Source organism: Phocoena sinus, chromosome 4, assembly GCF_008692025.1.
Source record: "Phocoena sinus isolate mPhoSin1 chromosome 4, mPhoSin1.pri, whole genome shotgun sequence".
Taxonomy (NCBI): Eukaryota; Metazoa; Chordata; class Mammalia; order Artiodactyla; family Phocoenidae; genus Phocoena; species Phocoena sinus.
The window spans coordinates 29,164,926-29,189,171 of record NC_045766.1 but is presented as its reverse complement, the minus strand read 5'-3'; the positions used below and the strand labels follow the sequence as shown (position 1 = coordinate 29,189,171).

Below are 24,246 nucleotides of genomic sequence, written 5' to 3'. Positions count from 1 at the left end.
TTTAGAGGCACATTTAGGAAATATAAATACACACTATAAATGAAGTCTTAAGAATTTGAGGGCTATTTTAAAACTCTGGCTTTATTTAAGATATGGATCAACAGAGCATGGTAGAACACAGACTAGAATCTCTATTTAAATATCATTGGGACCAATCCCCTAGCAATAAGAGTGTGTACAGACACTGGAGAAAATTTACCTCGAGGCTTAGACGGACCTGTGTGAGACTGAGTTGTCCAGGTTCCTCTGGTGTGACCCAAGAGTAATTCCATCCTTGCACCGTAAGCTTTGCAGCTGCCGCTGCGTGCCTGACTGAACTGCCCTCTTCCTGACCTCCTCTCAGCAGTGTGGACTGGAGGAATCTGCCTTTAATCTCAGTGGCCTTCAGTGCCTCAGAATTTTCCTGTTGGTAAAACATCTATTTATTAAGAATACTCCTGTCCGTGCTAATGCTGCTGTTTCCAGGGAAGAATGTTTTCCCATGTATTTTGATGTCCTCGAAGTCTCTCAGAGCCTTTCTTAATTTTTTTCTGTTTGGTTCTAACAAAATGGAAACTGCAATAAACAATTAGAAAATGAAAACAAATATGAGAAATAAAGGCTTAAGAATGGATTTGCCATCCTGGGTACAAAAAAAGTCACTTCTTTATTTTTCTAACTTCCAGCTTGGCCCTTCTCCCACCATGATAGGGGAAGGGAACCCCATCTCATTCATCTTTCAGTGAACAAGTTGAGAATCCTGGGGTTTAAACAATCCAGGATTTAAAAAATTGGGGTCCCTAGTGTGACAACTATGAGATGCTCATTGTTGAAACCCCCTGGTCAGTTCAGAACACGGGGGCTCTACTGTCTCCAAAGCCTGTTCCCAATGCCCAAACGCAGCCACCAGGACCACTGCCAAGCGGCCCTGCTCACTGGTCCCAGCACTCAGGCTCAATCTGGTGCCTCCATGCTGCCCTGCCAGCAGACGTTTGACCACGACCAGGGTATGGCCTGGAAACAGAACCTGCCACCTTTCTGTCTCATGTCCTCCAGGAATCCCACTGCCTATGGGACTGGGCCACTTTCTTCCCCTTCCCCTTGCAGCCTCCCCTACTCAGGTTGCCCATGAATGCAGAGCGACATCAGAACACACAGGGGTATTTGTTAGCAAATGCAGATGCCTGACCCTCACACCAACAGCACAGAAGCAGAATCAGTGGGGCTGGGGCCTAGGAGCTTGTATTTTATCAAGGTCCTCAGTAGATTCCTGTGCACATGAAAACTTAAGAAACATTAGGCCTGAGCCCTAGATTTTTAAAAAAACAGATCTTTAAACTTGGACCTTGCAACAGAGAAAGTCCAGAGCTCCCAGACAAGCCCTGCCCTCATCTTGAAGAGAGAATGGAAAAGTACCCCTCACTCTTTCTGATGAGCTTCCTGCTAAGGAAACAAGACAAAGTTTATTTCTCCTCAGTCACGTTATCTGGCCTCATATGGGTTGAATGGAAAATGGTAAGGTGTCAAAGGTCACGGAGATCAAAGTACGCAAAACGCAGGCGCGCGCGCACACACACACACACGAACAAACACAAACCCCAGACCATCAGCTGGGGTTAGCAGTTTTTATTCTAGTGGAGGAAACCTCGGTTGTAGAAGGGCTTGCCAAAGCCCAGGTTTTAAGTGGGTTCCCCTGAATGGCTAGATGGCATTGCCCACAAATAGATCCCACTGAACTCTCTGGGCTTGCATTAAGGACAATAACTTAAGAATCAGTTCAAAAGTTTGAATGTCAAACTTGCTTTCTTTTCTTTTCTTTTTTTTCCTGGGTACTATTCAATTTGCTGATATTTTTAGGAAAGTTTTAAGCAACTATTAATCAGCCACTAACCTGAATATAAACAGTCAACGTTCAAGTATTTTTGCTAGCAAGGGATTAAAAAACCACAGGGGTAATTCAAATGCAAAGATAAGTTTAAGACCCACACACATTGATGATCAATTCCAACTTTGATTTAGTTTTTCTAAAAGAAATTAGAAAGATGGAATTACTTTAGCATTATTAGTTTTACTTTAGGGAAAAAATATGCACTCACTTTCACATCTCACATATCCAGATTGAATGCTTATAAACTCAGATTTTTCCAGTGGTTGAAAGAGGTATGCCATAAGTGAGAAATGCCTTCATTAACTGCTTTATTTTAATATTTCACTTTAATTTTGTATTCTATCCCACAATGCCTCTGTGTTTTACCATGAAAATCTTACAGGAAATACTCTGGTAAGATGCATTACATTTTTATGGCGCATCCACGCATGGTGGTCTGCCATATAGCTGATGTGTGACACCTCACATAATTAAAATAACAGGGCTAAATGCCAGCTCTCCTCTTCATTTTTTGGAGGCATCCCTACAACAACTGGCAAACATTTAATGTGATACGGTCATTCATTTCTCTTTCATCATAATGTTATCCCCAGAAGTGATGGCTTCTAATAGAGTTGTCTTCTTTTCCTTTGCAGGGAACATTCCAATATCTATCTTCAAAATGGCTCCAATAGAATTGGAAAAGTCTACAAGAAGGCCGTGTATCTTCAGTACACAGATGAAACCTTTGGGACGATTATAGAGAAACCTGTCTGGCTGGGGTTTTTAGGCCCTATTATCAAAGCTGAAACTGGAGATAGAGTTTATGTACATTTAAAAAACTTTGCCTCTAGGCCTTATACTTTTCATGCACATGGAATGACTTACTATAAGGAACATGAGGGTAAGTTCAGCTCATATGCTAGCTGGAATTTCCTCTTCCTTTTCAGTAGGAACGCTTTTTTTTTTTTTAGCTTTTATTGGTAAAATGCATGCATTATTTAGAGATAGCCATCACTTTTATTAACACTTCTTTGTGTTAATTTTTTTTTTTTAAACATCTTTATTGGGGTATAATTACTTTACAATGGTGTGTTAGTTCCTGCTTTATAACAAAGTGAATCAGTTATACATATACATATGTTTCCATATGTCTTCCCTCTTGCGTCTCCCTCCCTCCCACTCTCCCCATCCCACCCCTCCAGGCTGTCACAAAGCACCGAGCTAATATCCCTGTGCCTTGCGGCTGCTTCCCCCTAGCTATCTATCTTACTACGTTTGTTAGTGTGTATATGTCCATGACTCTCTCTCACCCTGTCAAAGCTCACCCTTCCCCCTCCCCATATCCTCAAGTCCGTTCTCCAGTAGGTCTGTGTCTTTATTCCTGTCTTACCCCTAGGTTCTTCATGACATTTTTTTTCCCTTAAATTCCATATATATGTGTTAGCATACGGTATTTGTCTTTTTCTTTCTGACTTACTTCACTCTGTATGACAGACTCTAGGTCTATCCATCTCATTACAAATAGCTCAATTTCATTTCTTTTTAAGGCTGAGTAATATTCCATTGTGTATATGTGCCACATCTTCTTTATCCATTCATCCGATGATGGGCGCTTAGGTTGTTTCCATCTCCAGGCTATTGTAAATAGAGCTGCAATGAACATTTTGGTACATGACTCTTTTTGAATTTTGGTTTTCTCAGGGTATATGCCCAGTAGTGGGATTGCTGGGTCATATGGTAATTCTATTTGTAGTTTTTTAAGGAACCTCCATACTATTCTCCATAGTGGCTGAACCAATTCACATTCCCACCAGCAGTGCAAGAGTGTTCCCTTTTCTCCACACCCTCTCCAGCATTTATTGTTTCTAGATTTTTTGATGATGGCCATTCTGACTGGGGTGAGATGATATCTCATTGTAGTTTTGATTTGCATTTCTCTAATGATTAATGATGCTGAGCATTCTTTGATGTGTTTGTTGGCATTCTGTATATCTTCTTTGGAGAAATGTCTATTTAGGTCTTCTGCCCATTTTTGGATTGGGTTGTTTGTTTTTTTGTTATTGAGCTGCATGAGCTGCTTGTAAATTTTGGAGATTAATCCTTTGTCAGTTGCTTCATTTGCAACTATTTTCTCCCATTCTGAGGGTTGTCTTTTGGTCTTGATTATGGTTTCCTTTGCTGTGCAAAAGCTTTGAAGTTTCATTAGGTCCCATTTGTTTATTTTTGTTTTTATTTCCATTACTCTAGGAGGTGGGTCAGAAAGGATCTTGCTGTGATTTATGTCATAGAGTGTTCTTCCTATGTTTTCCTCTAAGAGTTTGATAGTTTCTGGCCTTACATTTAGGTCTTTAATCCATTTTGAGCTTATTTTTGTGTATGGTGTTAGGGAGTGATCTAATCTCATACTTTTACATGTACCTGTCCAGTTTTCCCAGCACCATTTATTGAAGAGGCTGTCCTTTCTCCACTGTACATTCCTGCCTCCTTTATCAAAGATAAGGTGTCCGTATGTGTGTGGGTTTATCTCTGGGCTTTCTATCCTGTTCCATTGATCTATCTTTCTGTTTTTGTGCCAGTACCATACTGTCTTGATTACTGTAGCTTTGTAGTATAGTCTGAAGTCAGGGAGCCTGATTCCTCCAGCTCCTTTTATCGTTCTCAAGATTGCTTTGGCTATTCGGGGTCTTTTGTGTTTCCATACAAATTGCGAGATTTTTTGTTCTAGTTCTGTGAAAAATGCCAGTGGTAGTTTGATAGGGATTGCATTGAATCTGTAGATTGCTTTGGGTAGTAGAGTCATTTTCACAATGTTGATTCTTCCCATCTAAGAACATGGTATATCTCTCCATCTATTTGTATCATCTTTAATTTCTTTCATCAGTGTCTTATAATTTTCTGCATACAGGTCTTTCGTCTCCTTAGGTAGGTTTATTCCTAGATATTTTATTCTTTTTGTTGCAGTGGTAAATGGGAGTGTTTTCTTGATTTCACTTTCAGATTTTTCATCATTAGTATATAGGAATGCCAGAGATTTCTGTGCATTAATTTTGTATCCTGCTACTTTACCAAATTCATTGATTAGCTCTAGTAGTTTTCTGGTAGCATCTTTAGGATTCTCTATGTATAGTATCATGTCATCTGCAAACAGTGACAGCTTTACTTCTTCTTTTCCGATTTGGATTCCTTTTATTTCCTTTTCTTCTCTGATTGCTGTGGCTAAAACTTCCAAAACTATGTTGAATAAGAGTGGTGAGAGTGGGCAACCTTGTCTTGTTCCTGATCTTAGTGGAAATGCTTTCAGTTTTTCACCATTGAGGATGATGTTTGCTGTGGGCTTGTCATATATGGCCTTTATTATGTTGAGGAAAGTTCCCTCTATGCCTACTTTCTGGAGGGTTTTTATCATAAATGGGTGTTGAATTTTGTCGAAAGCTTTCTCTGCATCTATTGAGATGATCATATGGTTTTTCTCCTTCAATTTGTTAATATGGTTTATCACATTGATAGATTTGTGCATATTGAAGAATCCTTGCATTCCTGGAATAAACCCCACTTGATCATGGTGTATGATCCTTTTAATGTGCTGTTGGATTCTGTTTGCTAGTATTTTGTTGAGGATTTTTGCATCTATGTTCATCAGTGATATTGGCCTGTAGTTTTCTTTCTTTGTGACATCCTTGTCTGGTTTTGGTATCAAGGTGATGGTGGCCTCGTAGAAGGAATTTGGGAGTGTTCCTCCCTCTGCTATATTTTGGAAGAGTTCGAGAAGGATAGGTGTTAGCTCTTCTCTAAACGTTTGATAGAATTCACCTGTGAAGCCGTCTGGTCCTGGGCTTTTGTTTGTTGGAAGATTTTTAATCACAGTTTCGATTTCAGTGCTTGTGATTGGTCTGTTCATATTTTCTATTTCTTCCTGATTCAGTCTTGGCAGGTTGTGCATTTCTAAGAATTTGTCCATTTCTTCCAGATTGTCCATTTTATTGGCATAGAGTTGCTTGTAGTAATCTCTCATGATTTTTTTTATTTCTGCAGTGTCAGTTGTTACTTCTCCTTTTTCATTTCTAATTCTATTGATTTGAGTCTTCTCCCTTTTTTTCTTGATGAGTCTGGCTAGTGGTTTATCTATTTTGTTTATCTTCTCAAAGAACCAGCTTTTAGTTTTATTGATCTTTGCTATCGTTTCCTTCATTTCTTTTTCATTTATTTCTGATCTGATTTTTATGATTTCTTTCCTTCTGCTAGCTTTGGGGTTTTTTTTGTTCTTCTTTCTCTAATTGCTTGAGGTGCAAGGTTAGGTTGTTTATTCGAGATGTTTCCTGCTTCTTAAGGTGGGCTTGTATTGCTATAAACTTCCCCCTTAGAACTGCTTTTTTTTTTTTTTTAAATGGGTGTCATGCTTTTTTTTTTTTTTTTTTTTTGGGGGTAGGAGTTTATTAATTTATTTATTTTTGCTGTGTTGGGTCTTCGTTTCTGTGCGAGGGCTTTCTCTAGTTGTGGCAAGCGGGGGCCACTCTTCATCGCGGTGCGCGGGCCTCTCATTATCGCGGCCTCTCTTGTTGAGGAGCACAGGCTCCAGATGCGCAGGCTCAGTAGTTGTGGCTCACGGGCCTAGTCGCTCCGCGGCATGCGGGATCATCCCAGACCAGGGCTCGAACCCGTGTCCCCTGCATTAGCAGGCAGATTCTCAATCACTGCGCCACCAGGGAAGCCCCTTAGAACTGCTTTTGCTGCATCCCATAGGTTTTGGGTCGTTGTGTCTCCATTGTCATTTGTTTCTAGGTATTTTTTTATTTCCTCTTTGATTTCTTCAGTGATCACTTCATTATTAAGTAGTGTATTGTTTAGCCTCCATGTGTTTGTATTTTTTACAGATCTTTTCCTGTAATTGATATCTAGTCTCATGGCACTGTGGTCAGAAAAGATACTCGATACAATTTCAGTTTTCTTAAATTTACCAAGGCTTGATTTGTGACCCAAGATATGATCTATCCTGGAGAATGTTCCATGAGCACTTGAGAAAAATGTGTATTCTGTTGTTTTTGGATGGAGTGTCCTATAAATATCAATTAAGTCCATCTTGTTTAATGTATCATTTAAAGCTTGTGTTTCCTTATTTATTTTCATTTTGGATGATCTGTTCATGGGTGGAAGTGGAGTGTTAAAGTCCCCTACTATGAATGTGTTACTGTCGATCTCCCCTTTTATGTCTGTTAGTATTTGCCTTATGTATTGAGGTGCTCCTATGTTGGGTGCATAAATATTTACAATTGTTATATCTTCTTCTTGGATCGACCCCTTGATCATTATGTAGTGTCCTTCTTTGTCTCTTTTAATAGTCCTTATTTTAAAGTCTATTTTGTCTGATATGAGAATTGCTACTCCAGCTTTCTTTTGGTTTCCATTTGCATGGAATATCTTTTTCCATCCCCTTACTTTCAGTCTGTATGTGTCTCTAGGTCTGAAGTGGGTCTCTTGTAGACAGCATATATAAGGGTCTTGTTTTTGTATCCATTCAGCCAATCTGTGTCTTTTGGTGGGAGCATTTAGTCCATTTACATTTAAGGTAATTATCGATATGTATGTTCCTATTCCCATTTTCTATATTGTTTTGGGTTCGTTATTATAGGTCTTTTCCTTCTCTTGTGTTTCTTGTCTAGAGAAGTTCCTTTAGCATTTGTTGTAAAGCTGGTTTGGTGGTGCTGAACTCTCTCAGCTTTTGCTTGTCTGTAAAGGTTTTAATTTCTCCATCAAATCTGAATGAGATCCTTGCTTGGTAGAGTAGTCTTGGTTGCAGGTTTCTCTCCTTCATCACTTTCAGTATGTCCTGCCACTCCCTTCTGGCTTGTAGGGTTTCTGCTGAGAGATCAGCTGTTAACCTTATGGGGATTCCCTTGTGTGTTATTTGTTGTTTTTCCCTTGCTGCTTTTAATATGCTTTCTTTGTATTTAATTTTTGACAGTTTGATTAATATGTGTTTTGGTGTATTTCTCCTTGTATTTATCCTGTATGGGACTCTCTGTGCTTCCTGGACTTGATTAACTATTTCCTTTCCCATATTAGGGAAGTTTTCAACTATAATCTCTTCAAATATTTTCTCAGTCCCTTTCTTTTTCTCTTCTTCTTCTGGAACCCCTATAATTCGAATGTTGGTGCATTTAATGTTGTCCCAGAGGTCTCTGAGACTGTCCTCAGTTCTTTTCATTCTTTTTTCTTTATTCTGCTCTGCAGTAGTTATTTCCACTATTTTATCTTCCAGGTCACTTATCCGTTCTTCTGCCTCAGTTATTCTGCTATTGATCCCATCTAGGGTACTTTTAGTACCTAGAATTAGTAGAAGTATGAGGAAAGAAAGAAGGAAAGGAGGAAAGGAAGGAAGGAAGAAAGAAGCAAAGAAGGAAAGAAAGGAGGGAGGGATGGAGGGAGGAAGGAAGGAAGGAAGGAGGGAAAGAAGGAAAAAAGACAAAGAAAGAAGATACAGTAAAAATAAAATAAAGTATAATATAGTTATTGAATTAAAAAATATTTAGAAAAAAAAAGGGACGGATAGAACCTTAGGACAAATGTTGGAAGCAAAGCTATACAGAGAAAATCTTACACAGAAGCATACACATACACGTTCACAAAAAGAGGTAAAGGGGGAAAAATCATAAATCTTGCTCTCAGAGACCACCTCCTCAATTTGGGGTGATTCGTTGTCTAAAGGAGGGAAGGAAGGAAGGAAAGAAAGAACGAAGGTAAAGTATAATAAAGTTATTACAATTAAAATTAATTATTAAGAAAAAAAATTTTTTTTTAAAACCATGGACGGATAGAGCCCTAGGACAAATGGTGGAAGCAAGAGTATAGAGACAAGATCTCACACAGAAGCATACACGTACACATTCACAAAAAGAGGAAAAGGGAAAAAAATCATAGATCTCGCTCCTAAATTCCACCTTTTCAATTTGGGATCATTCCTTGTCTATTCAGGTATTCCACAGATGCAGGGTATCTCAAGTTGATTGTGGAGCTTTAATCCGCTGCTTCTGAGGCTGCTGGGAGAGATTTCCCTTTCTCTTCTTTGTTCTCACAGCTCACAGGAGCTCAGCTTTGGATTTGGCCCTGCCTCTGCGTGTAGGTCGCTGGAGGGCGTCTGTTTTTTGCTCAGACAGGACGGGGTTAAAGGAGCCGCTGATTCGGGGTCTCCGGCTCACTCAGGCCGGGGGTGGGGGCGGGGGGGAAGGAGGGGCACTGCGTGTGGGGCGGGCCTGCGGCGGCAGAGGCGGCATGACGTTGCGGCAGAGGCCGGCGTGACGTTGCACCAGCCTGAGGCCCGCCGTGTGTACTCCCGGAGAAGTTGTCCCTGGATCCTGGGAACCTGGCAGTGGCGGGCTGCACAGGCTCTGCAGAAGAGGGGTGTGGAGAGTGACCTGTGCTCGCACACAGGCCCCTTGGTGGCGGCAGCAGCAGCCTTAGCGTCTCCCGCCCGTCTCTGGGGTCCGCGGTTTTAGCCGCGGCTCGCGCCCGTCTCTGGGGTCCGCGGTTTTAGCCGCGGCTCGCGCCCGTCTCTGGGGTCCGCGGTTTTAGCCGCGGCTCGCGCCCGTCTCTGGGGTTCGCGCTTTTAGCCGCGGCTCGCGACCGTCTCTGGAGTTCCTTTAAGCAGCGCTCTTAAACCCCTCTCCTCGCGCACCAGGAAGCAAAGAGGGAAGAAAAGGTCTCTTGCCTCTTCGGCAGGTGCAGGCTTTTCCCCGAACTCCCTCCCGGCTAGTCGTGGTGCACTAACCCCTTCAGGCTATGTTCAAGCCGCCAACCCCAGTCCTCTCCCTGCGCTCCGTCCAAAACCGAAACCCGAGCCTCAGCTCGCAGCCCCGCCCGCCCCAGCGGGTGAGCAGACAAGCCTCGGGCTGGTGAGTGTCGGTCGGCACTGATCCTCTGTGCAGTAATCTCCCCGCTTTGCCCTCCGCACCCGTCGCTGTGCACTACTCCGCGGTCCCGAAGCTCCCCCCTCCGCCTCCCGCAGTCTCCGCCCGCGGAGGGGCTTCCTAGTGTGTGGAAACTTTTCCTCCTTCACAGCTCCCTCCCACTGGTGCAGGTGCCGTCCTTATTCTTTTGTCTCTGTTTTTTCTTTTTTTCTTTTGCCCTACCCAGGTACGTGGGGAGATTCTTGCCTTTTGGGAGGTCTGAGGTCTTCTGCCAGCCTTCAGTAGGTGTTCTGTAGGAGTTGTTCCACGTGTAGATGTATTTCTGGTGTATCCGTGGGGAGGAAGATGATCTCCGCGTCTTACTCTTCCGCCATCTTCAAGGTCCCCCCAGTAGGAACGCTTTTTAATTTCTGACATTATGGACTTTCCTCCTGGATAAGACCTGTACTATGTTGTTTAGCTCTAAACTACTTTATGAATAAGTATTTTGGTTCATCCTAATAATGCTGTGTTTCTCTGGGTTATACTTGTTTTGTGTGAAGTGTGAATGTGATAGAATTTCTGTGTGGACTCATGTAGTGAGAGTCAGTGAGAGCTGGGACTTCCTTCCCAGTGCCCAACCCCTTTCCAGACACATGGTCAAAATAAGAGAAATGGGCAGTGTGCATTAAAGCCTGGAAAAGACAAAAATCCAGAAGGAGGAAACAGGAAAGAAGAAACAAGAAATCCCCAAGATGAGGATTATCTTATCTCTGAAGTTCCTACATGTGAACGTACTGTAGCCATTGTCACCTTCCATCCTAACTCTGGATAAACTCTGTCCCAGATAAGGCAGCGTGAGTAGTCTCATACAGTAGCCAAGTAGTGCAGGTGGCTGGGTGGTCCCAGAGTCACATCTGAGACGCAGTTAACCAAAAGGTCATTTGAATGTAGGACTTGTAATCCTTAAAGATGGTACAGGAAGACAAATATTAGATTTGGTGCTTGTGATCTCATTCTTAGTACATGATGATGATGGTGATGATGATGAAGGGAGATGGTGTTTTGTTGTGATTAAGAACAAGAGCTTCAAAATTAATAGACCGATGTTTGAGTGCAGCATTGCCTTTTATTGACTGAATGACCTTGGACAAGTTAACTTAAATTCTCTGTGCTACGGTTTTCTCATCTATAAAATAGGGACAATGAGAGTACACCATAATAGCTCAATAAATGTCAGCTATTATCATAGGCAAAAATGCTGAGACCACGTTCATTGAAATTATAAGGATCAAGTTTGGAAATTAGGATAAAATTAGTTTTAATGAATTATTGGTTTTCTATTTAAAAGAGGTATTGCTTTACAGGGTGAATGTTTGGATCGTCTATATTTTTAAATTTGTTTTTCTAAACCAAACAATTACATTCATAGCATAAAAGCTGACTGCCTTCTTATTTATTTTTTACAATTTCATGGTATATTACGGTTTTAATCATTTTTAAGGTATGATCATTGTATTGTGGATATGTTAGAAGAAAAAAGAGTTCTTTTAGAGATACTCAATTATTTATGAATGAAATGATATGATGTCAGGGATTTGCTTTAGAATAATTCTCTGATGATGACTAATTCACTGTTAAGCGTGGGTGAGGGTATAGATGAAACAAGATCGGCCGTGAGTTGATCATTGCTAAAGCTGGGTTGTTGGGCACATGGAAGTTCATTATATTATTCTCTCAGCTTTTGCGTATGTTTGGAAATTTACAAAATTAAACAATCCCATGTTTACTTCACAGGCAAAAATCTGATATCATACAAGAAGCTTCAAGTGATAGGAGAAAGTAGCCATTTTGCTCTTACTTCCATACCATAACCCCAGGGCAAAAGTGGTTCTTTAAATTGCAAACCAACAGTCATTATGCTGCTGACATATCTATTACTGCTCCTTGAAGGCTCAGCCAAGTATAAAAAATGATAACATTTTCTGTGAAACTTCCACACCCTGTAGCCATTTGCCTTTTATTCTTCTGTGCTCAAATAGAACACCACTGCGTTCCCAAGGGGATACACACTAGATGTTGAATAAATGTTTGCTGAATGAATTAATAGACCATCTATTTTCTCATTTAAGCTCAAACACATTCAATTTGTAATTTCATTGCGTGTCGTTTCCTAGGGGCCATCTACCCTGACAACACCACAGATTTTCAAAAAGCAGACGACAAAGTGCGGCCAGGTGAACAGTGTATGTACATATTGCATGCCAACCCAGAACAAGGTCCTGGTGAGGAAGACAGCAATTGTGTGACCAGGATTTACCATTCCCACATTGATGCTCCAAGAGATATCGCCGCAGGACTCATTGGGCCTTTAATACACTGTAAAAAAGGTACATTTTCTCATTATTATTCACAATAAATGACCAAAGACAGTAGAGAGGGAGGTTTGTTTTTTAAATATACTTTTTTAAAGTCTTATGTGTTATGATTGAGTAGGTAAGGTAGAGAGGCAGTGAGTCTAGAAAAAAAGGAAAGGAAGAGCAGGGAAGGGTAAGGAGAAAAATGGGTACATGGAACAACATTCAGGTTACTGAACGTAAATTCCCAAAATGTTTCCAAGTCTATAAAACCGAAGTGACTGGTTTAGATTTCTGGTTTATTAGGAAAATAAATACAAAAAAAATTTTAAACTATAAATCACATGCTAAAATTCATGCTAAAAATTAAGTTCTACTGAAATAGTAATTTTCACTTCAGATTCTCTGGATAAAGAAGAAGAAAAAAATATTGACAAAGAATTTGTGGTGATGTTTTCTGTTGTGGATGAAAATCTCAGCTGGTACCTAGAAGACAACATTAAGACCTACTGCTCTGAACCAGAGGAGGTTGACAAAGACAATGAAGACTTCCAGGAGAGTAACAGAATGCATTGTAAGATTACATAAGATCTGTTAACTTTATCTTATTTTTCTCAGTCCATTAATTCTGCTACTCTTATTCCCTCACATGAATAAGTAGCGTGTTTCTAATCTATGCCCTTGGTAACAAAGCATATTGGATGTGCAACTTGATATTCAGCTAAACAGGTCCAATCAAAACTCTGAGCCAGGTAAAGCTGGATACATCAAATTGTTTCCAAACCATTATCAATTATGGTTAAATGTATATGCATGTTATATTTGTATATTTTTTATTCTCCCAACTCATTTTAAAAATTATTTGAGGCAGCCTAAAATTGTTAAATTATATTGTAAAGTATCGCACTATAATTAAGAAAATAGTTCAAACCACTAGTTCTAAAAGGTATTTCTTTTACATACATATTGTTCTTCACCACCCGTGCCCCTCCGAAACTTGCATCATTTTTTCCTATATTTTAGTTCACTTTATTTCTTCTAAAAATGTTTTCTTTACTGCCTGGGCTTCTCCTTGATTCTCAGACACAAAATAATGGGGTTAGTAAGATAGTCCATCACTCAGAATGTTTAGCTTCTTAAAAATAACCCTTACTCAGAAACTGAGGACACAAAAATAACTGTACTATCAAAGAAGAAAAATTAACTAATTAACAAAGTATGGATTTTTATTTCCAACTTTTGCTTATTTCTGGCTGAAAGATCCTCTTTCCATATTTTAATCCAGCGTCTGTTATGTGCTAACCAAAATAGGTGTTAGAGACTCAAACTTCTAGTCTGGCTAAGTCTGGTTTGGTATCCCCGTTGCATCTGGTTACCTCTCAATACTTCCCAGAACTGATTTCTATCTTAACTCTAGGACCTCTCAGTTTGAGCAGTGGCCCTTAGTTTCTTTGAAGAATCAGGCTATCCTGCTTTTGACCTCTTAGGTCTTTGTGGCTCTGGTCACTTGTTCCTACTGTCCTTTCCCTGCATTTCTTCTTTCCTCCTTCACATGTCTTCCAATTTTGTCTTTCAACCTTTAAAAAAAAAAAAGCTTCCCTTGTGTTCTTATTACAAAAGCAATTCACATTCACTGTAGAAAATTGGAAAAGTTCTGATAAACAATAACAAAAAACACTGACATCATCCATACCACCACCAACAACATGATACATGATTGATTCCTAAATAAACTTCAGTGTTTTTTCTATTTACTGTATGTGTGCACATTTATATATATGTATGTATATATGTACACATTTGTATTTACAAATATACACATGAACATACCAAGGTGTAGAGTTTATAACAAAGAGAGCAAATAGATTTCATCTTCAGTGTTGTGTTCATGTGCTAATATTGTGTTGACAAAAATCTTGAGGCTGAATTCAGGTCCAAAATGAAAGAGTACTGTGATTGATTAACAATGTCTGATGTGGGTACAGGAGGGAAGAATAGCAGCATGTGTGCCAGGTATTTTCAATCCCAAACTGATTTTATTTAGAGGTAACTATCAATATCCCAGTCACTAATGTCTGTTAGTCACAGTCTCTGCTCTTGACTTACAGCTGTGAATGGATATGCTTTTGGAAGTCTCCCAGGACTCTCCATGTGTGCTGAGGACAGAGTAAAATGGTATCTTTTTGGTATGGGTAATGAAGTTGATGTGCATGCAGCTTTCTTCCATGGGCAAACGTTGACTAATAAGAACTACCGTGTTGATACAATCAATCTCTTTCCTGCTACCCTCTTTGATGCTTTTATGGTGGCCCAGAACCCTGGAGAATGGATGCTTAGCTGTCAGAATCTAAACCACCTGAAAGGTAAGGCACCTTTACCTGAAATTAGCTGTCAGTTGAGAAAAGAGTCATATCTCAGTTACGCTATTAATGGGGTGATGATTGGAAATCAGAATCTAAAAGCTAAACAACTTTGGAATGATCTGAGCTTTGAACTGGTAACTTAATTTTATTCCTCTGACAGTATGCATCATAATGTAATTTTTTAAAAAGACTGAAAGACTGGAGCATTTATAAAGTAATTAAAAATGGAAAATATGTTAATTTTTGGAAAAGAAAAAATTGGCCCTGATGTATAGTCCTACCCTAAAAGTATAATACTGCATACAGCTTCCCAGATTTGTAAAATACACAATATTTTAAACACCAGAAGATTTGTATATTGTGCTGAAAGGTAGCTTGTTGTGTTTTTCTTGACTTGTTCTATTAAGTATAACCAACTTTGTCCTTTGAGTCCAGCTATTCCTCAGTTTAACAGGCTAAATCTCTCCTCCATCCCTTTAATATAAGGTAATAAAATACCCCCAGTTGTTGAAAAATATTAGTTTGCAGTATTGGTCTTCTGAAGAAAGTAGGTTGAATCTGGGTCTCTGAGTATGTTACTTTGACTTTCAAACATGATCTTATTCATCAAATGTGATCATGGCGGCAGAAGGCACAGCACAGCAGGTGCATACCCATTTTATCTAAGAGAACAATACTAATACGTGTTCATTCTATTCCTCCCCCTCCACTCCACCATATCCCCTAAAATAGGGCAGAGCATCTCTTCATCACTTATCTATTTTTTCTCATGACAGCATTATTTATTTCAATGCTGACTCAATGATAAAATAAAACAGCGAGGAAATTCCCTGGCAGTCTGGTGGTTAGGACTCTGCATTTTCATTGCCAAGGGTGCAGATTCAATTCCTGGTCCAGGAACTAAGATTCCACAAGCCACGTGGCATGGCCCCCCCAGAAAAGTGAAATTAAATGGTGAAATTCATTTCTCCCCACACCACTTATCTATTAATGTGTCTTTTCTTTTTCTTTCTCATCAAAAGACTTCCCAAGCGAAACCCCACAGAAACTGGTTCCACATTTTTGAAAACACTAGTAGTATCACTTCTCTGTGCCATCTAGAGAATTGATTTTCACTGCTTGAATTTTCCATGAGTGATTTATATACAACTGGTTACTCTAGTTTATAGTATTGTTTCTAGCTATCTATTTCTTCAGTTTCCATCTGTCATTTCACCAGCAGCATTTACAAGGCAATAGGAGAGACAAACATTGGCTTCATTAACCAGTGTCTCCTCCTGTGTGGCTTTTAGCTGGTTTGCAGGCCTTTTTCTGGGTACAAGACTGTAAGAAGCCTTCATCTGAGAACGATATCCATGGCAAACATGTTAGACACTACTACATCGCTGCTGAGGAAATCATCTGGAACTATGCACCCTCCGGCATAGACACCTTCACCAAAGAAAACTTAACAGCACCTGGGAGGTAATTCAGAAAAAAAGATATTATTTCAAAATATGCCTTCCCCCCAAAAAAATCATAAAAGGCTGATTCAGTGATTAAAATTTTAATTGGTACCTGAAATTGAGTAACTGGACTGCTAAATATTTATTAAGGTTTGGTAGTGAGTCCAAGTTTGAGAAATAGGACTTCTGAGTCCATGAAAAAGAATAGATTTAAAAGTTTTCAAATGCTCAACAAAACTCTCAGAAAACATTGAATACAATTAGATCACTTCATTTGCTTTCCATTTCTGAAAACATAGCATTGTAAAATCCAGCAGAATTAAGTACATTCACAAGGTTGTATAATCACCAGCACGGTCCATTCCCAGAACTTTTTCATCGTTCCAAGCAGAAATGCTGTGTCCACTAAACGAAAACTCCCCATCCCCTGGTAACTTCTATTCTACTTTCTGTCTCTATGAATTTGCCTATTCTAGGCACCTTATGCAAGTAGAATCATGTAGTGTTTGGCTTATTTTATTTAGCATAATGTTTTCAAGGTTCATCCATGTTGTAGCATGTATCAGAATTTCATTCCTTTTTAAGGCTGAATAATATTCCACTATTCATATACCATGTTTTATTTATCCATCTATCTGTTGATGGACATCTGGGTTGCTTCTACCTTTCGGCTGTTGTGTATAATGCCACTATGAACACTGGAGTACAAGTATATGTTTAGGTCTCTGCTTTCAGTTCTTTTGGGTATACATCTAGGAGTAGAATTGCTTGACATATGATAATTCTATTTTTAATTTTTTGAGGAACCACCATATGGTTTTCCACAGCAGCTTCACCATTTTACATTCCCACCAGCAATGTACAAGGGTTCTAATTTCTCTTCTAATTGCCAACTTTTATTTTCCATTTTTTAAAAAAATAGCCATCTTAACAGGTGCAAAGAGGTATCTAATTGTGGTTCTGATTTGCACTTCCCTGATGCTTAGTGATTCTGAGCATCTTTTCGTGTTCTTGTTGGCAATTTTGGAGAAATGTCTGTTCAAGTTCTTTGCCCATTTCTTAATTGGGTTATTTGGGGGGTTTTTGTTGTTGTTAAGTTATAAGAGTTCTTTTTATATGCTGGATATTAATCCCTTATCAGATAGATGTGCTTTGCAAGTATTTCCCCTTATTCTGTAGGTTTTCTTTTCATTCTCTTGACAGTGTCCTTTGATGCATACAAGCTACCTTTGGTACATGTCTGATGACTTCTACGGCCCCCCAGCTGTTTTTCCTGCCTCAGTCTTCCTTTCCTACTGTACATTCCTCATAAAACAGCCAAAGCAATCTTTCAAAAATGTCAGTGAGATTATGCCACACCCCTGCTCCAAGTCTCTGCCCAAACATCACCTCTTTAGAGAAGCCTTGTTTGCCACGCATCTACTTGGAAAGGTTAAGTGATTCACTCAATGGCAAAAAACAGGTCAATTGCTGGGCCTGACTCTACCCAAGCCTGTGACTACTGAAGCAGAGATTTAAGTCCCCGCCACACTGACCTTCAGTTGTAATGACTCCCAAAGCTGTATCTCCAGCCCTGAAGGCTCTTATAAATTGCATTATGAACTGCTTAGTGGACACTCCACTTGGATGAGGCTCCTCCAAATCAATATGTCCAAGTCTGAATCCATTGTCTTCCCCACAAATCTGAGTTTCCCTCTCTGCATGAATGGTGTCACCATCCATCCATCGCTCAAGCCCAAAGCCTGAGCACCACCCTTGATTCCCTCCCTCCTTCACTCCTCATCAAATGCTGCCTCATTATATCCTAAATATCTCGGAAGGCTGTTTGCTTCTCTCCAACCTCTTTGCTGATACCTCTGAAGTCATCACTACCTCTCATTGAGATTTTAAAAGCAGGTTGCTGACCCGTCTCCCTACCCTGCCTGCTATGCTCCTGCCCTAGTTTATAAGAGATGCCATGCTTGCTGTCTTCTCTGAGCCTTCCCACAGGCTGTTTCCTCTTTGCAAATACCCGCCCCATTCTCTCCACACACATATTCCATCATTTTAACTCTACTTCACCTCTAGATAATTTTAAAGAAACTATTCCTCTGGAAAGCCTTTGGGGCCTCTCCCATCATTTTCCCCAACCCCAGGAAAAATGTTTCATAACACTCTGTGCTTATTACATGTTATTTTTTATATATATATATATATATATATATTTTTTTTTTTTTTTTTTTTTTTTTTTTTTGCGGTACGCGGGCCCCTCACTGTTGTGGCCTCTCCCGTTGCGGAGCACAGGCTCCGGATGCGCAGGCCCAGTGGCCATTGCTCACGGGTCCAGCCGCTCTGCGGCATGTGGGATCTTCCCGGACCGGGGCACGAACCCGTGTCCCCTGCATCGGCAGGCAGGCTCTCAACCACTGCGCCACCAGGGGAGCCCTACATGTTATTATATTGATTGATTTGTAGTCTTCTGGGACAGATGTAAAGTCCATGTGGACAGGGACGGGTCCAGCTTGCTTATGGGCATGTCATCAGCATATAACAGGGTTCCTGGTGAAGAGCAGATGTTCCATACGTTTGTCAAATGGGAGAAGAGATGAATGGGGTGGATTTGGCAAGTCAAATGCCTTTCTGAGATTTCATTTTTTCATTTATAAAATGGGGAGAATGGGGAGCCGATGGCAGAGGAGTAGTACGTGGAGCTCACCTCCTCCCAGAAATACATCAAAAATACATCTACATGTGGAACGATTCTCATAGAACATCTACTGAACACCGGCAGAAGACCTCAGACTTCTTTAAGGGCAAGAAAATCTCCACGTACCTGGGTAGGACAAAAGAAAAAAAGAGAGAGAGAGAAAGGACTTGGGACAGGACCTGTGCCCCTGGGAGGGAGCTGTGGAAAAAGAAATGTTCCTACAACCTGGCAAGTCCCCTGACTGGCGGGGAGATCAACCAGGACAGAGGGGGAGCTTTGAAGCCTTGGAGGAGAGCGCAGCAACCAGTTTGCAGAAGGTAAAATGGAGAGAAACCTGCAGGGATGCTTGGTACCTCCACCCTGAGCTCCCCAGCCTGAGACACTCCACCGGTGTGGGTGGGGACTGGTGGCTTTAGCTCAGGCTTTGGAGGTTAGACCTGGGGAGAGGACTGGGGTTGGCTGCGCGAAGACAGCCTGAAGGCAGGGTGCCATTGTTGGGGGTTGCGCGAGGGGAGGGGCAGGACTGCCAAAGGAGCGTCTTCCCCCCCCCCCCCCACCACCAGCATGCGCTCTCAGGCAACAGGACGCTGCCTACGCGAGCTCCAGGGGTGGGGGCGGGCTGGGCCTCCGTCGCTGAGAGAATCGGGAGCCAATCGCTGCCTCCGTCATCACAGGGCCCGGGAGGGCACGCTGGTCACCACGTCTGCACGCCCTCTATGCAGGGGATAAGGGCCAGCACGTGCTGAGGAAAGAGGTAGAAGGCATCTTAACTAAAAGTGGCCCTCACGCCAGAAAATAGTAAAACCACACAAGCTACGCAGGGATGCTCCCGCATATAAATAACCTTCCAAGACTACGGTAGATAACTGTTTCTCCTAAACTCACAGAGTAAGAGAAATATAAGCAAATGAAGAAGCAGAGGAACCACTCCCAGTTAAAAGACCAAGAGAATTCCCCTGAAGGAACAAACAGTGAAACAGACCTCTTCAGTCTAATAGACACCGAGTTCAAAAAGGAGGTAATGAAAATCCTGAAGCAGTTAAGGAAGACTATTGACAGAAATGCAGATTACTGTAAGCTGGGGAGGATAATACCAACTTTGTTGCATTGTCCTGTGAGTTTCAGACAATAAATGAAACCTTCTGAAGCCTAACATGCAACAAACAAGAGTTACTGTATTTTTGGACATTTCATACTTTATTTAAAAGATTCTATTGCAGGACAATTTATTAACTCTCAGGGGTTGACATGGACCCTCTTGAAATTTTTTTCACTTTGCTTGAAAAAATAAAATCTCTATGCCATGAGTCTCCACCCCTTAACTGAACATCCTTCTATAAGGTGCTTAGTACTATCTGTTCCTCTGAGGAGTATTTGGTAAATAATGGGTAATTTCTAAGCACAGGTCAGAATTTTTGTCTTCAGTTAGTATCCTATGTGACAACCTGGCTCTGTTCTGCTTTCAACTCCAGAATTAAACCTTTTTTCTTTTGGCAGTGATTCAGAGGTATTTTTTGAACATGGTTCAACAAGAATTGGAGGCTCATATAAAAAGCTGGTTTATCGTGAGTACACAGATGCCTCCTTTACGGACCGAAAGGAGAGAGGCCCTGAAGAGGAACATCTTGGCATCCTGGGTGAGTCTGTGCAGAATACATATGACTAATGTACTCTTCCCCTGAGCTACAATCAACCTCAGGAAGAACAGAAGCTTCAGAACCTGTGGCATGATTTCTACGTATAAACTATGGACATGGAAGAGGAATCGTCAATAAAATGCAGCAGCTTTGCCAAATGTAAATTACCCATAGTAAGTCTTCAGCATTAAAAGCCAGGCTGACTTCAAATGATTACTTTTATTTTCTTCAAAGAGGTAAGGGGTTTGTGTGACTTTGTTTAAATAGATGGTAAAGCTATTAGTTTCCGCTTTTAGCCAAATGTACATTCCCTTAGAAATAAAATTCAGCTACTGATGAGACAGGTTGGGTTTGTTTTTAGAGCCTCCTGCAGGCTGCCCCCAGGCAGAGCCCAGAGACCTGTTTTGCTCAAGCACTTGGGCAGAATAGCAAGTGAGCGGATTCAGACTGTCCTCACTCTTCACCTATTAGCCGTGTTACCTTTGAAAGTACTCAACTCTCTGTGCCTGTTCCCTTTCTGTAAAATGGGAACAGTAATAACAATAGTCCCTACTTCATAAAGCTGTTGTAAGGATTAAATGAGTTAATTCACATAAACAGAAGAGCACATAAGAAGCTCTCAGTAAGTATCATTTTATATGTTACATAAAATATTTTTGTACTCTATTTCTGTGTTTTTGTTCTCTATTTAGTAATAGTATTGATTTTGGTGATGGGAAATCCACAACAGTGGTGTTACTTTTCACAGCCAAGACAATTTAACTTACCCTCTTTGGGTGGTCAAGGTTTATGGCATTCTCCTGAGTCTTTGGACAAATAACACACATCTGGTCCACAGAAAAACAGGGTGAGGAGAGTGTAGATACTCTGAACAGTATTTTATAGACGTATGAAGCTTGTGAACTAACTTGGATAAAAATGGTAACAAATTTCATTACCTGAAGTTAATTTAGAAAGCCCCTCTCATCTTTTTCTGGCCTCCTCATGCCAAATTGATAATGGACTTTTTAAAAACCAAGCTTTCCATTTGCAGCAATGAGCATGTGGCTTCCAGTGGTTCTTGCCAGAGGACAAGGCAAAGAAAACAACTGTCTTACGCATTCTGTATGCTATATATCAGGGAGGATAATAATTCTCTCTTTGTCCCTAGGTCCTGTCATTTCGGCAGAGGTGGGAGACACCATCAGAGTCACCTTCCATAACAAAGGAACATATCCCCTCAGTATTGAACCGATTGGGGTGAGAGTCAATAAAAGCAACGAGGGCACGTACTACAATTCAAGCAGAAGTGAGTACAACACTCTGTAACCAAACAATAATGTTTAATAACCTACTGTGCTGGTCACCCCCAGGGAAATCGTCCTGCAAAAACCAAAGGCAGGAACTTCTGAGGAAACTTCTCATATACCGTTCTCAGAATCATGCCAGGAAGCGAGTAAATCTCTTCCTACCATTTCCAGTATGTTTGTGGAATTCTGTCCTACCTTAATTGGATGATTATTGACAGTGCTGCTAGTAACTGATTTGGATTGCATCAGTTATACATTTCCAGAGTTCTATTTGGGTGATTGTTAAATTTGAAAAATATTCTTGCAATTATAAGATTAGATGTACATTTTAGAATATTTAAAAAATATAAAAAGGTGTAGCCAAAAATATTATCCATAGTTCTATAGACAACCGCTATTATATTTTTGTGTGTCCTCCACTCTTTGATCTGTGTAAATAATAATTACATGTATTTGAGATCATAGAATATAAATATACTTATCACTATAATTTTATACCCAGAGTTCTTAGCACCATAAACATTTTATAAATATAATTTCAGTGATACAAAATATTCCATTACATGAAAGTATTTAGGTATTTTTGTATGTCAAGGCTGACAAATGAAGACCCTATTCTGGGTCTCAGACTTCTTGTATCCTCACGTGGAGGAAGGGGCTAGGGAACTCTGTGGGATCTGTTTTGTCTGGGCACTAATCCCACTCAGAAGGGCTCCACTCTCATGACCAGATTACCTCCTAAACACCACTTCGAACACCATCATATTGCGCCTTAAGATTCCAATATGTGAATTTTGGGGAAACATAAACATTCAGACTATAGCAGGCACCAATCTCAGACAGAGGTTTAGCGGAGACTTCCTGGAGAAAATTATTCCCATTTGTGACCTGACACTGGTAGGATTCCACTCTAATTCATAAAAGGAGCACAGAAGTGGGTTATCCTAGACTAAACGCAGTCTACTCCATGGCTCAAATGATGACATTAGAAAGCATACTTTTACCTCTCCAGTGTGACCTTTCTTACAGGTGCGCCTCCTTCTTCAGCCTCCCATGTGGTACCCGAAGGAACATTCACCTATGAATGGACTGTCCCCAAAGAAGTAGGACCCACTTACAAAGATCCTGTCTGTCTAGCTAGGATGTATTATTCTGCTGTGGATCCCACCAAAGATATATTTACTGGGCTTATCGGGCCAATGAAAATATGTAGGAACGGAAGTTTACTTGCAAATGGGAGACTGGTAAGTCCAATGAGGGAAAATGAAAATGATTTTCCAATCCCTTTGAATTATCATTATTATAAGGAAAATTCTGGGGTTTGAGGCAGTGAGGGTTCCACGCCTAATGTTTATTATAATTTTTACTTAGGCTTATATCTATATCGTGCAGAGATTCTCTGGCTAACGTGATTGTTCCAAGATGAGTTGGAAACAAGATTTTCCAAAGTCTATTATGATACCATTAGACTTCAACACACACATTTTAAAAAATCACATATTAATAAGTCACTCAACATTCACTAAGGAAATATTGCTTAAAATACTTTTTATGTGGCAGCCTGGATGGGAGGGGAGTTCGGGGGAGAATGGATACATGTATATGTATGGCTGAGTCCCTTTGCTGTGCACCTGAAACTATCACAACATTGTTAATTGGCTATACTCCAATATAAAATAAAGTTAAAAAAATGAAATGGGAAAATGACCCTTTGATCTATAAATAGAAATCCCTAATCCCACCATTGTTTTTAGCTCTAAAATAAATATTTTAATATAAATCTTTAAAGGAGAAACATTCTTTTTAAAATGCATTCAATACAGTTATCACATCTTAAAGCATCATCATAATTCCTTATTATCATCAAATTTCCAATCAATGTTCACATTTTAACTGAACATTTGTCCTTTAATTGTTTCAAGTTTGTCGTGTGGATAGGCACTCAAATAATTACACACATTACAATCAGTTGATATTTTTCTCAAGATATTTTCTTGCGTTTTTCTGTTGCAAAAGTCTTTTATCCTGTAGAAGTTCTCATGTCTAGATTTTACTGATTGCATTCCTGTGGTGTCATTTAACATATTTCTTTCTCTTTTACTCTATTTCCTATAAATCAGTGGCTAGATCTACAAGCTTGATCAGATTCAGGTTAGATTATTTTTATTTTTTGCAATACTACTTCATGTGTGGTACTGGGTACCTCGATCAAGGAGTATATAATGTATACTTGTCTCTCAGTCGGGGATGTTGTCAGCTACTGATAAACATTTCCTAGATTCATAAACTAATCAGGTGTGGAACAGTAGTAATATTTGGATTCCATCATTCCTTCTGTGTTTATTAGCTACTATACTTGTATAAACAGAAACGTCTCTTAATGGACTATTTGGTTGCCCTGAGGTACATGTTATACAAGAAAGGAATGACAAATGCTTGACTCTTTCCCTTTATTTACAAGTTTTAGAATTACTAGTTCTCTCCTAGCATACTTCAAAGGTTTTTAATAGTTTATTTTATTTTATTTATTTTGCGGTACGCGGGCCTCTCACTGTTGTGGCCTCTCCCGTTGCGGAGCACAGGCTCTGGACACGCAGGCTCAGCGGCCATGGCTCACGGGCCCAGCCGCTCTGCGGCATGTGGGATCTTCCTGGACGGGGGCACGAACCCGTGTCCCCTGCATCGGCAGGCGGACTCTCAACCACTGCGCCACCAGGGAAGCCCTTAATAGTTTATTTTT

At 40.3% G+C, this 24,246-nt stretch overlaps 1 protein-coding gene across 2 annotated transcripts in view; it reads left to right on the top strand.

Moving 5' to 3' along the window:
- CP (ceruloplasmin) overlaps positions 1 to 24,246 on the top strand; it is a 74,243-nt gene that overhangs the window by 5,785 nt on the left and 44,212 nt on the right. For both annotated transcript variants that reach the window (XM_032630036.1, XM_032630037.1), the window contains exons 2-9: positions 2,503 to 2,750; positions 11,907 to 12,119; positions 12,487 to 12,660; positions 14,195 to 14,449; positions 15,742 to 15,913; positions 20,078 to 20,217; positions 21,368 to 21,505; positions 22,536 to 22,750. In XM_032630036.1, the coding sequence (XP_032485927.1) occupies positions 2,503 to 2,750; positions 11,907 to 12,119; positions 12,487 to 12,660; positions 14,195 to 14,449; positions 15,742 to 15,913; positions 20,078 to 20,217; positions 21,368 to 21,505; positions 22,536 to 22,750 (1,555 nt within the window). The remainder of the gene's footprint in view (positions 1 to 2,502; positions 2,751 to 11,906; positions 12,120 to 12,486; positions 12,661 to 14,194; positions 14,450 to 15,741; positions 15,914 to 20,077; positions 20,218 to 21,367; positions 21,506 to 22,535; positions 22,751 to 24,246) is intronic.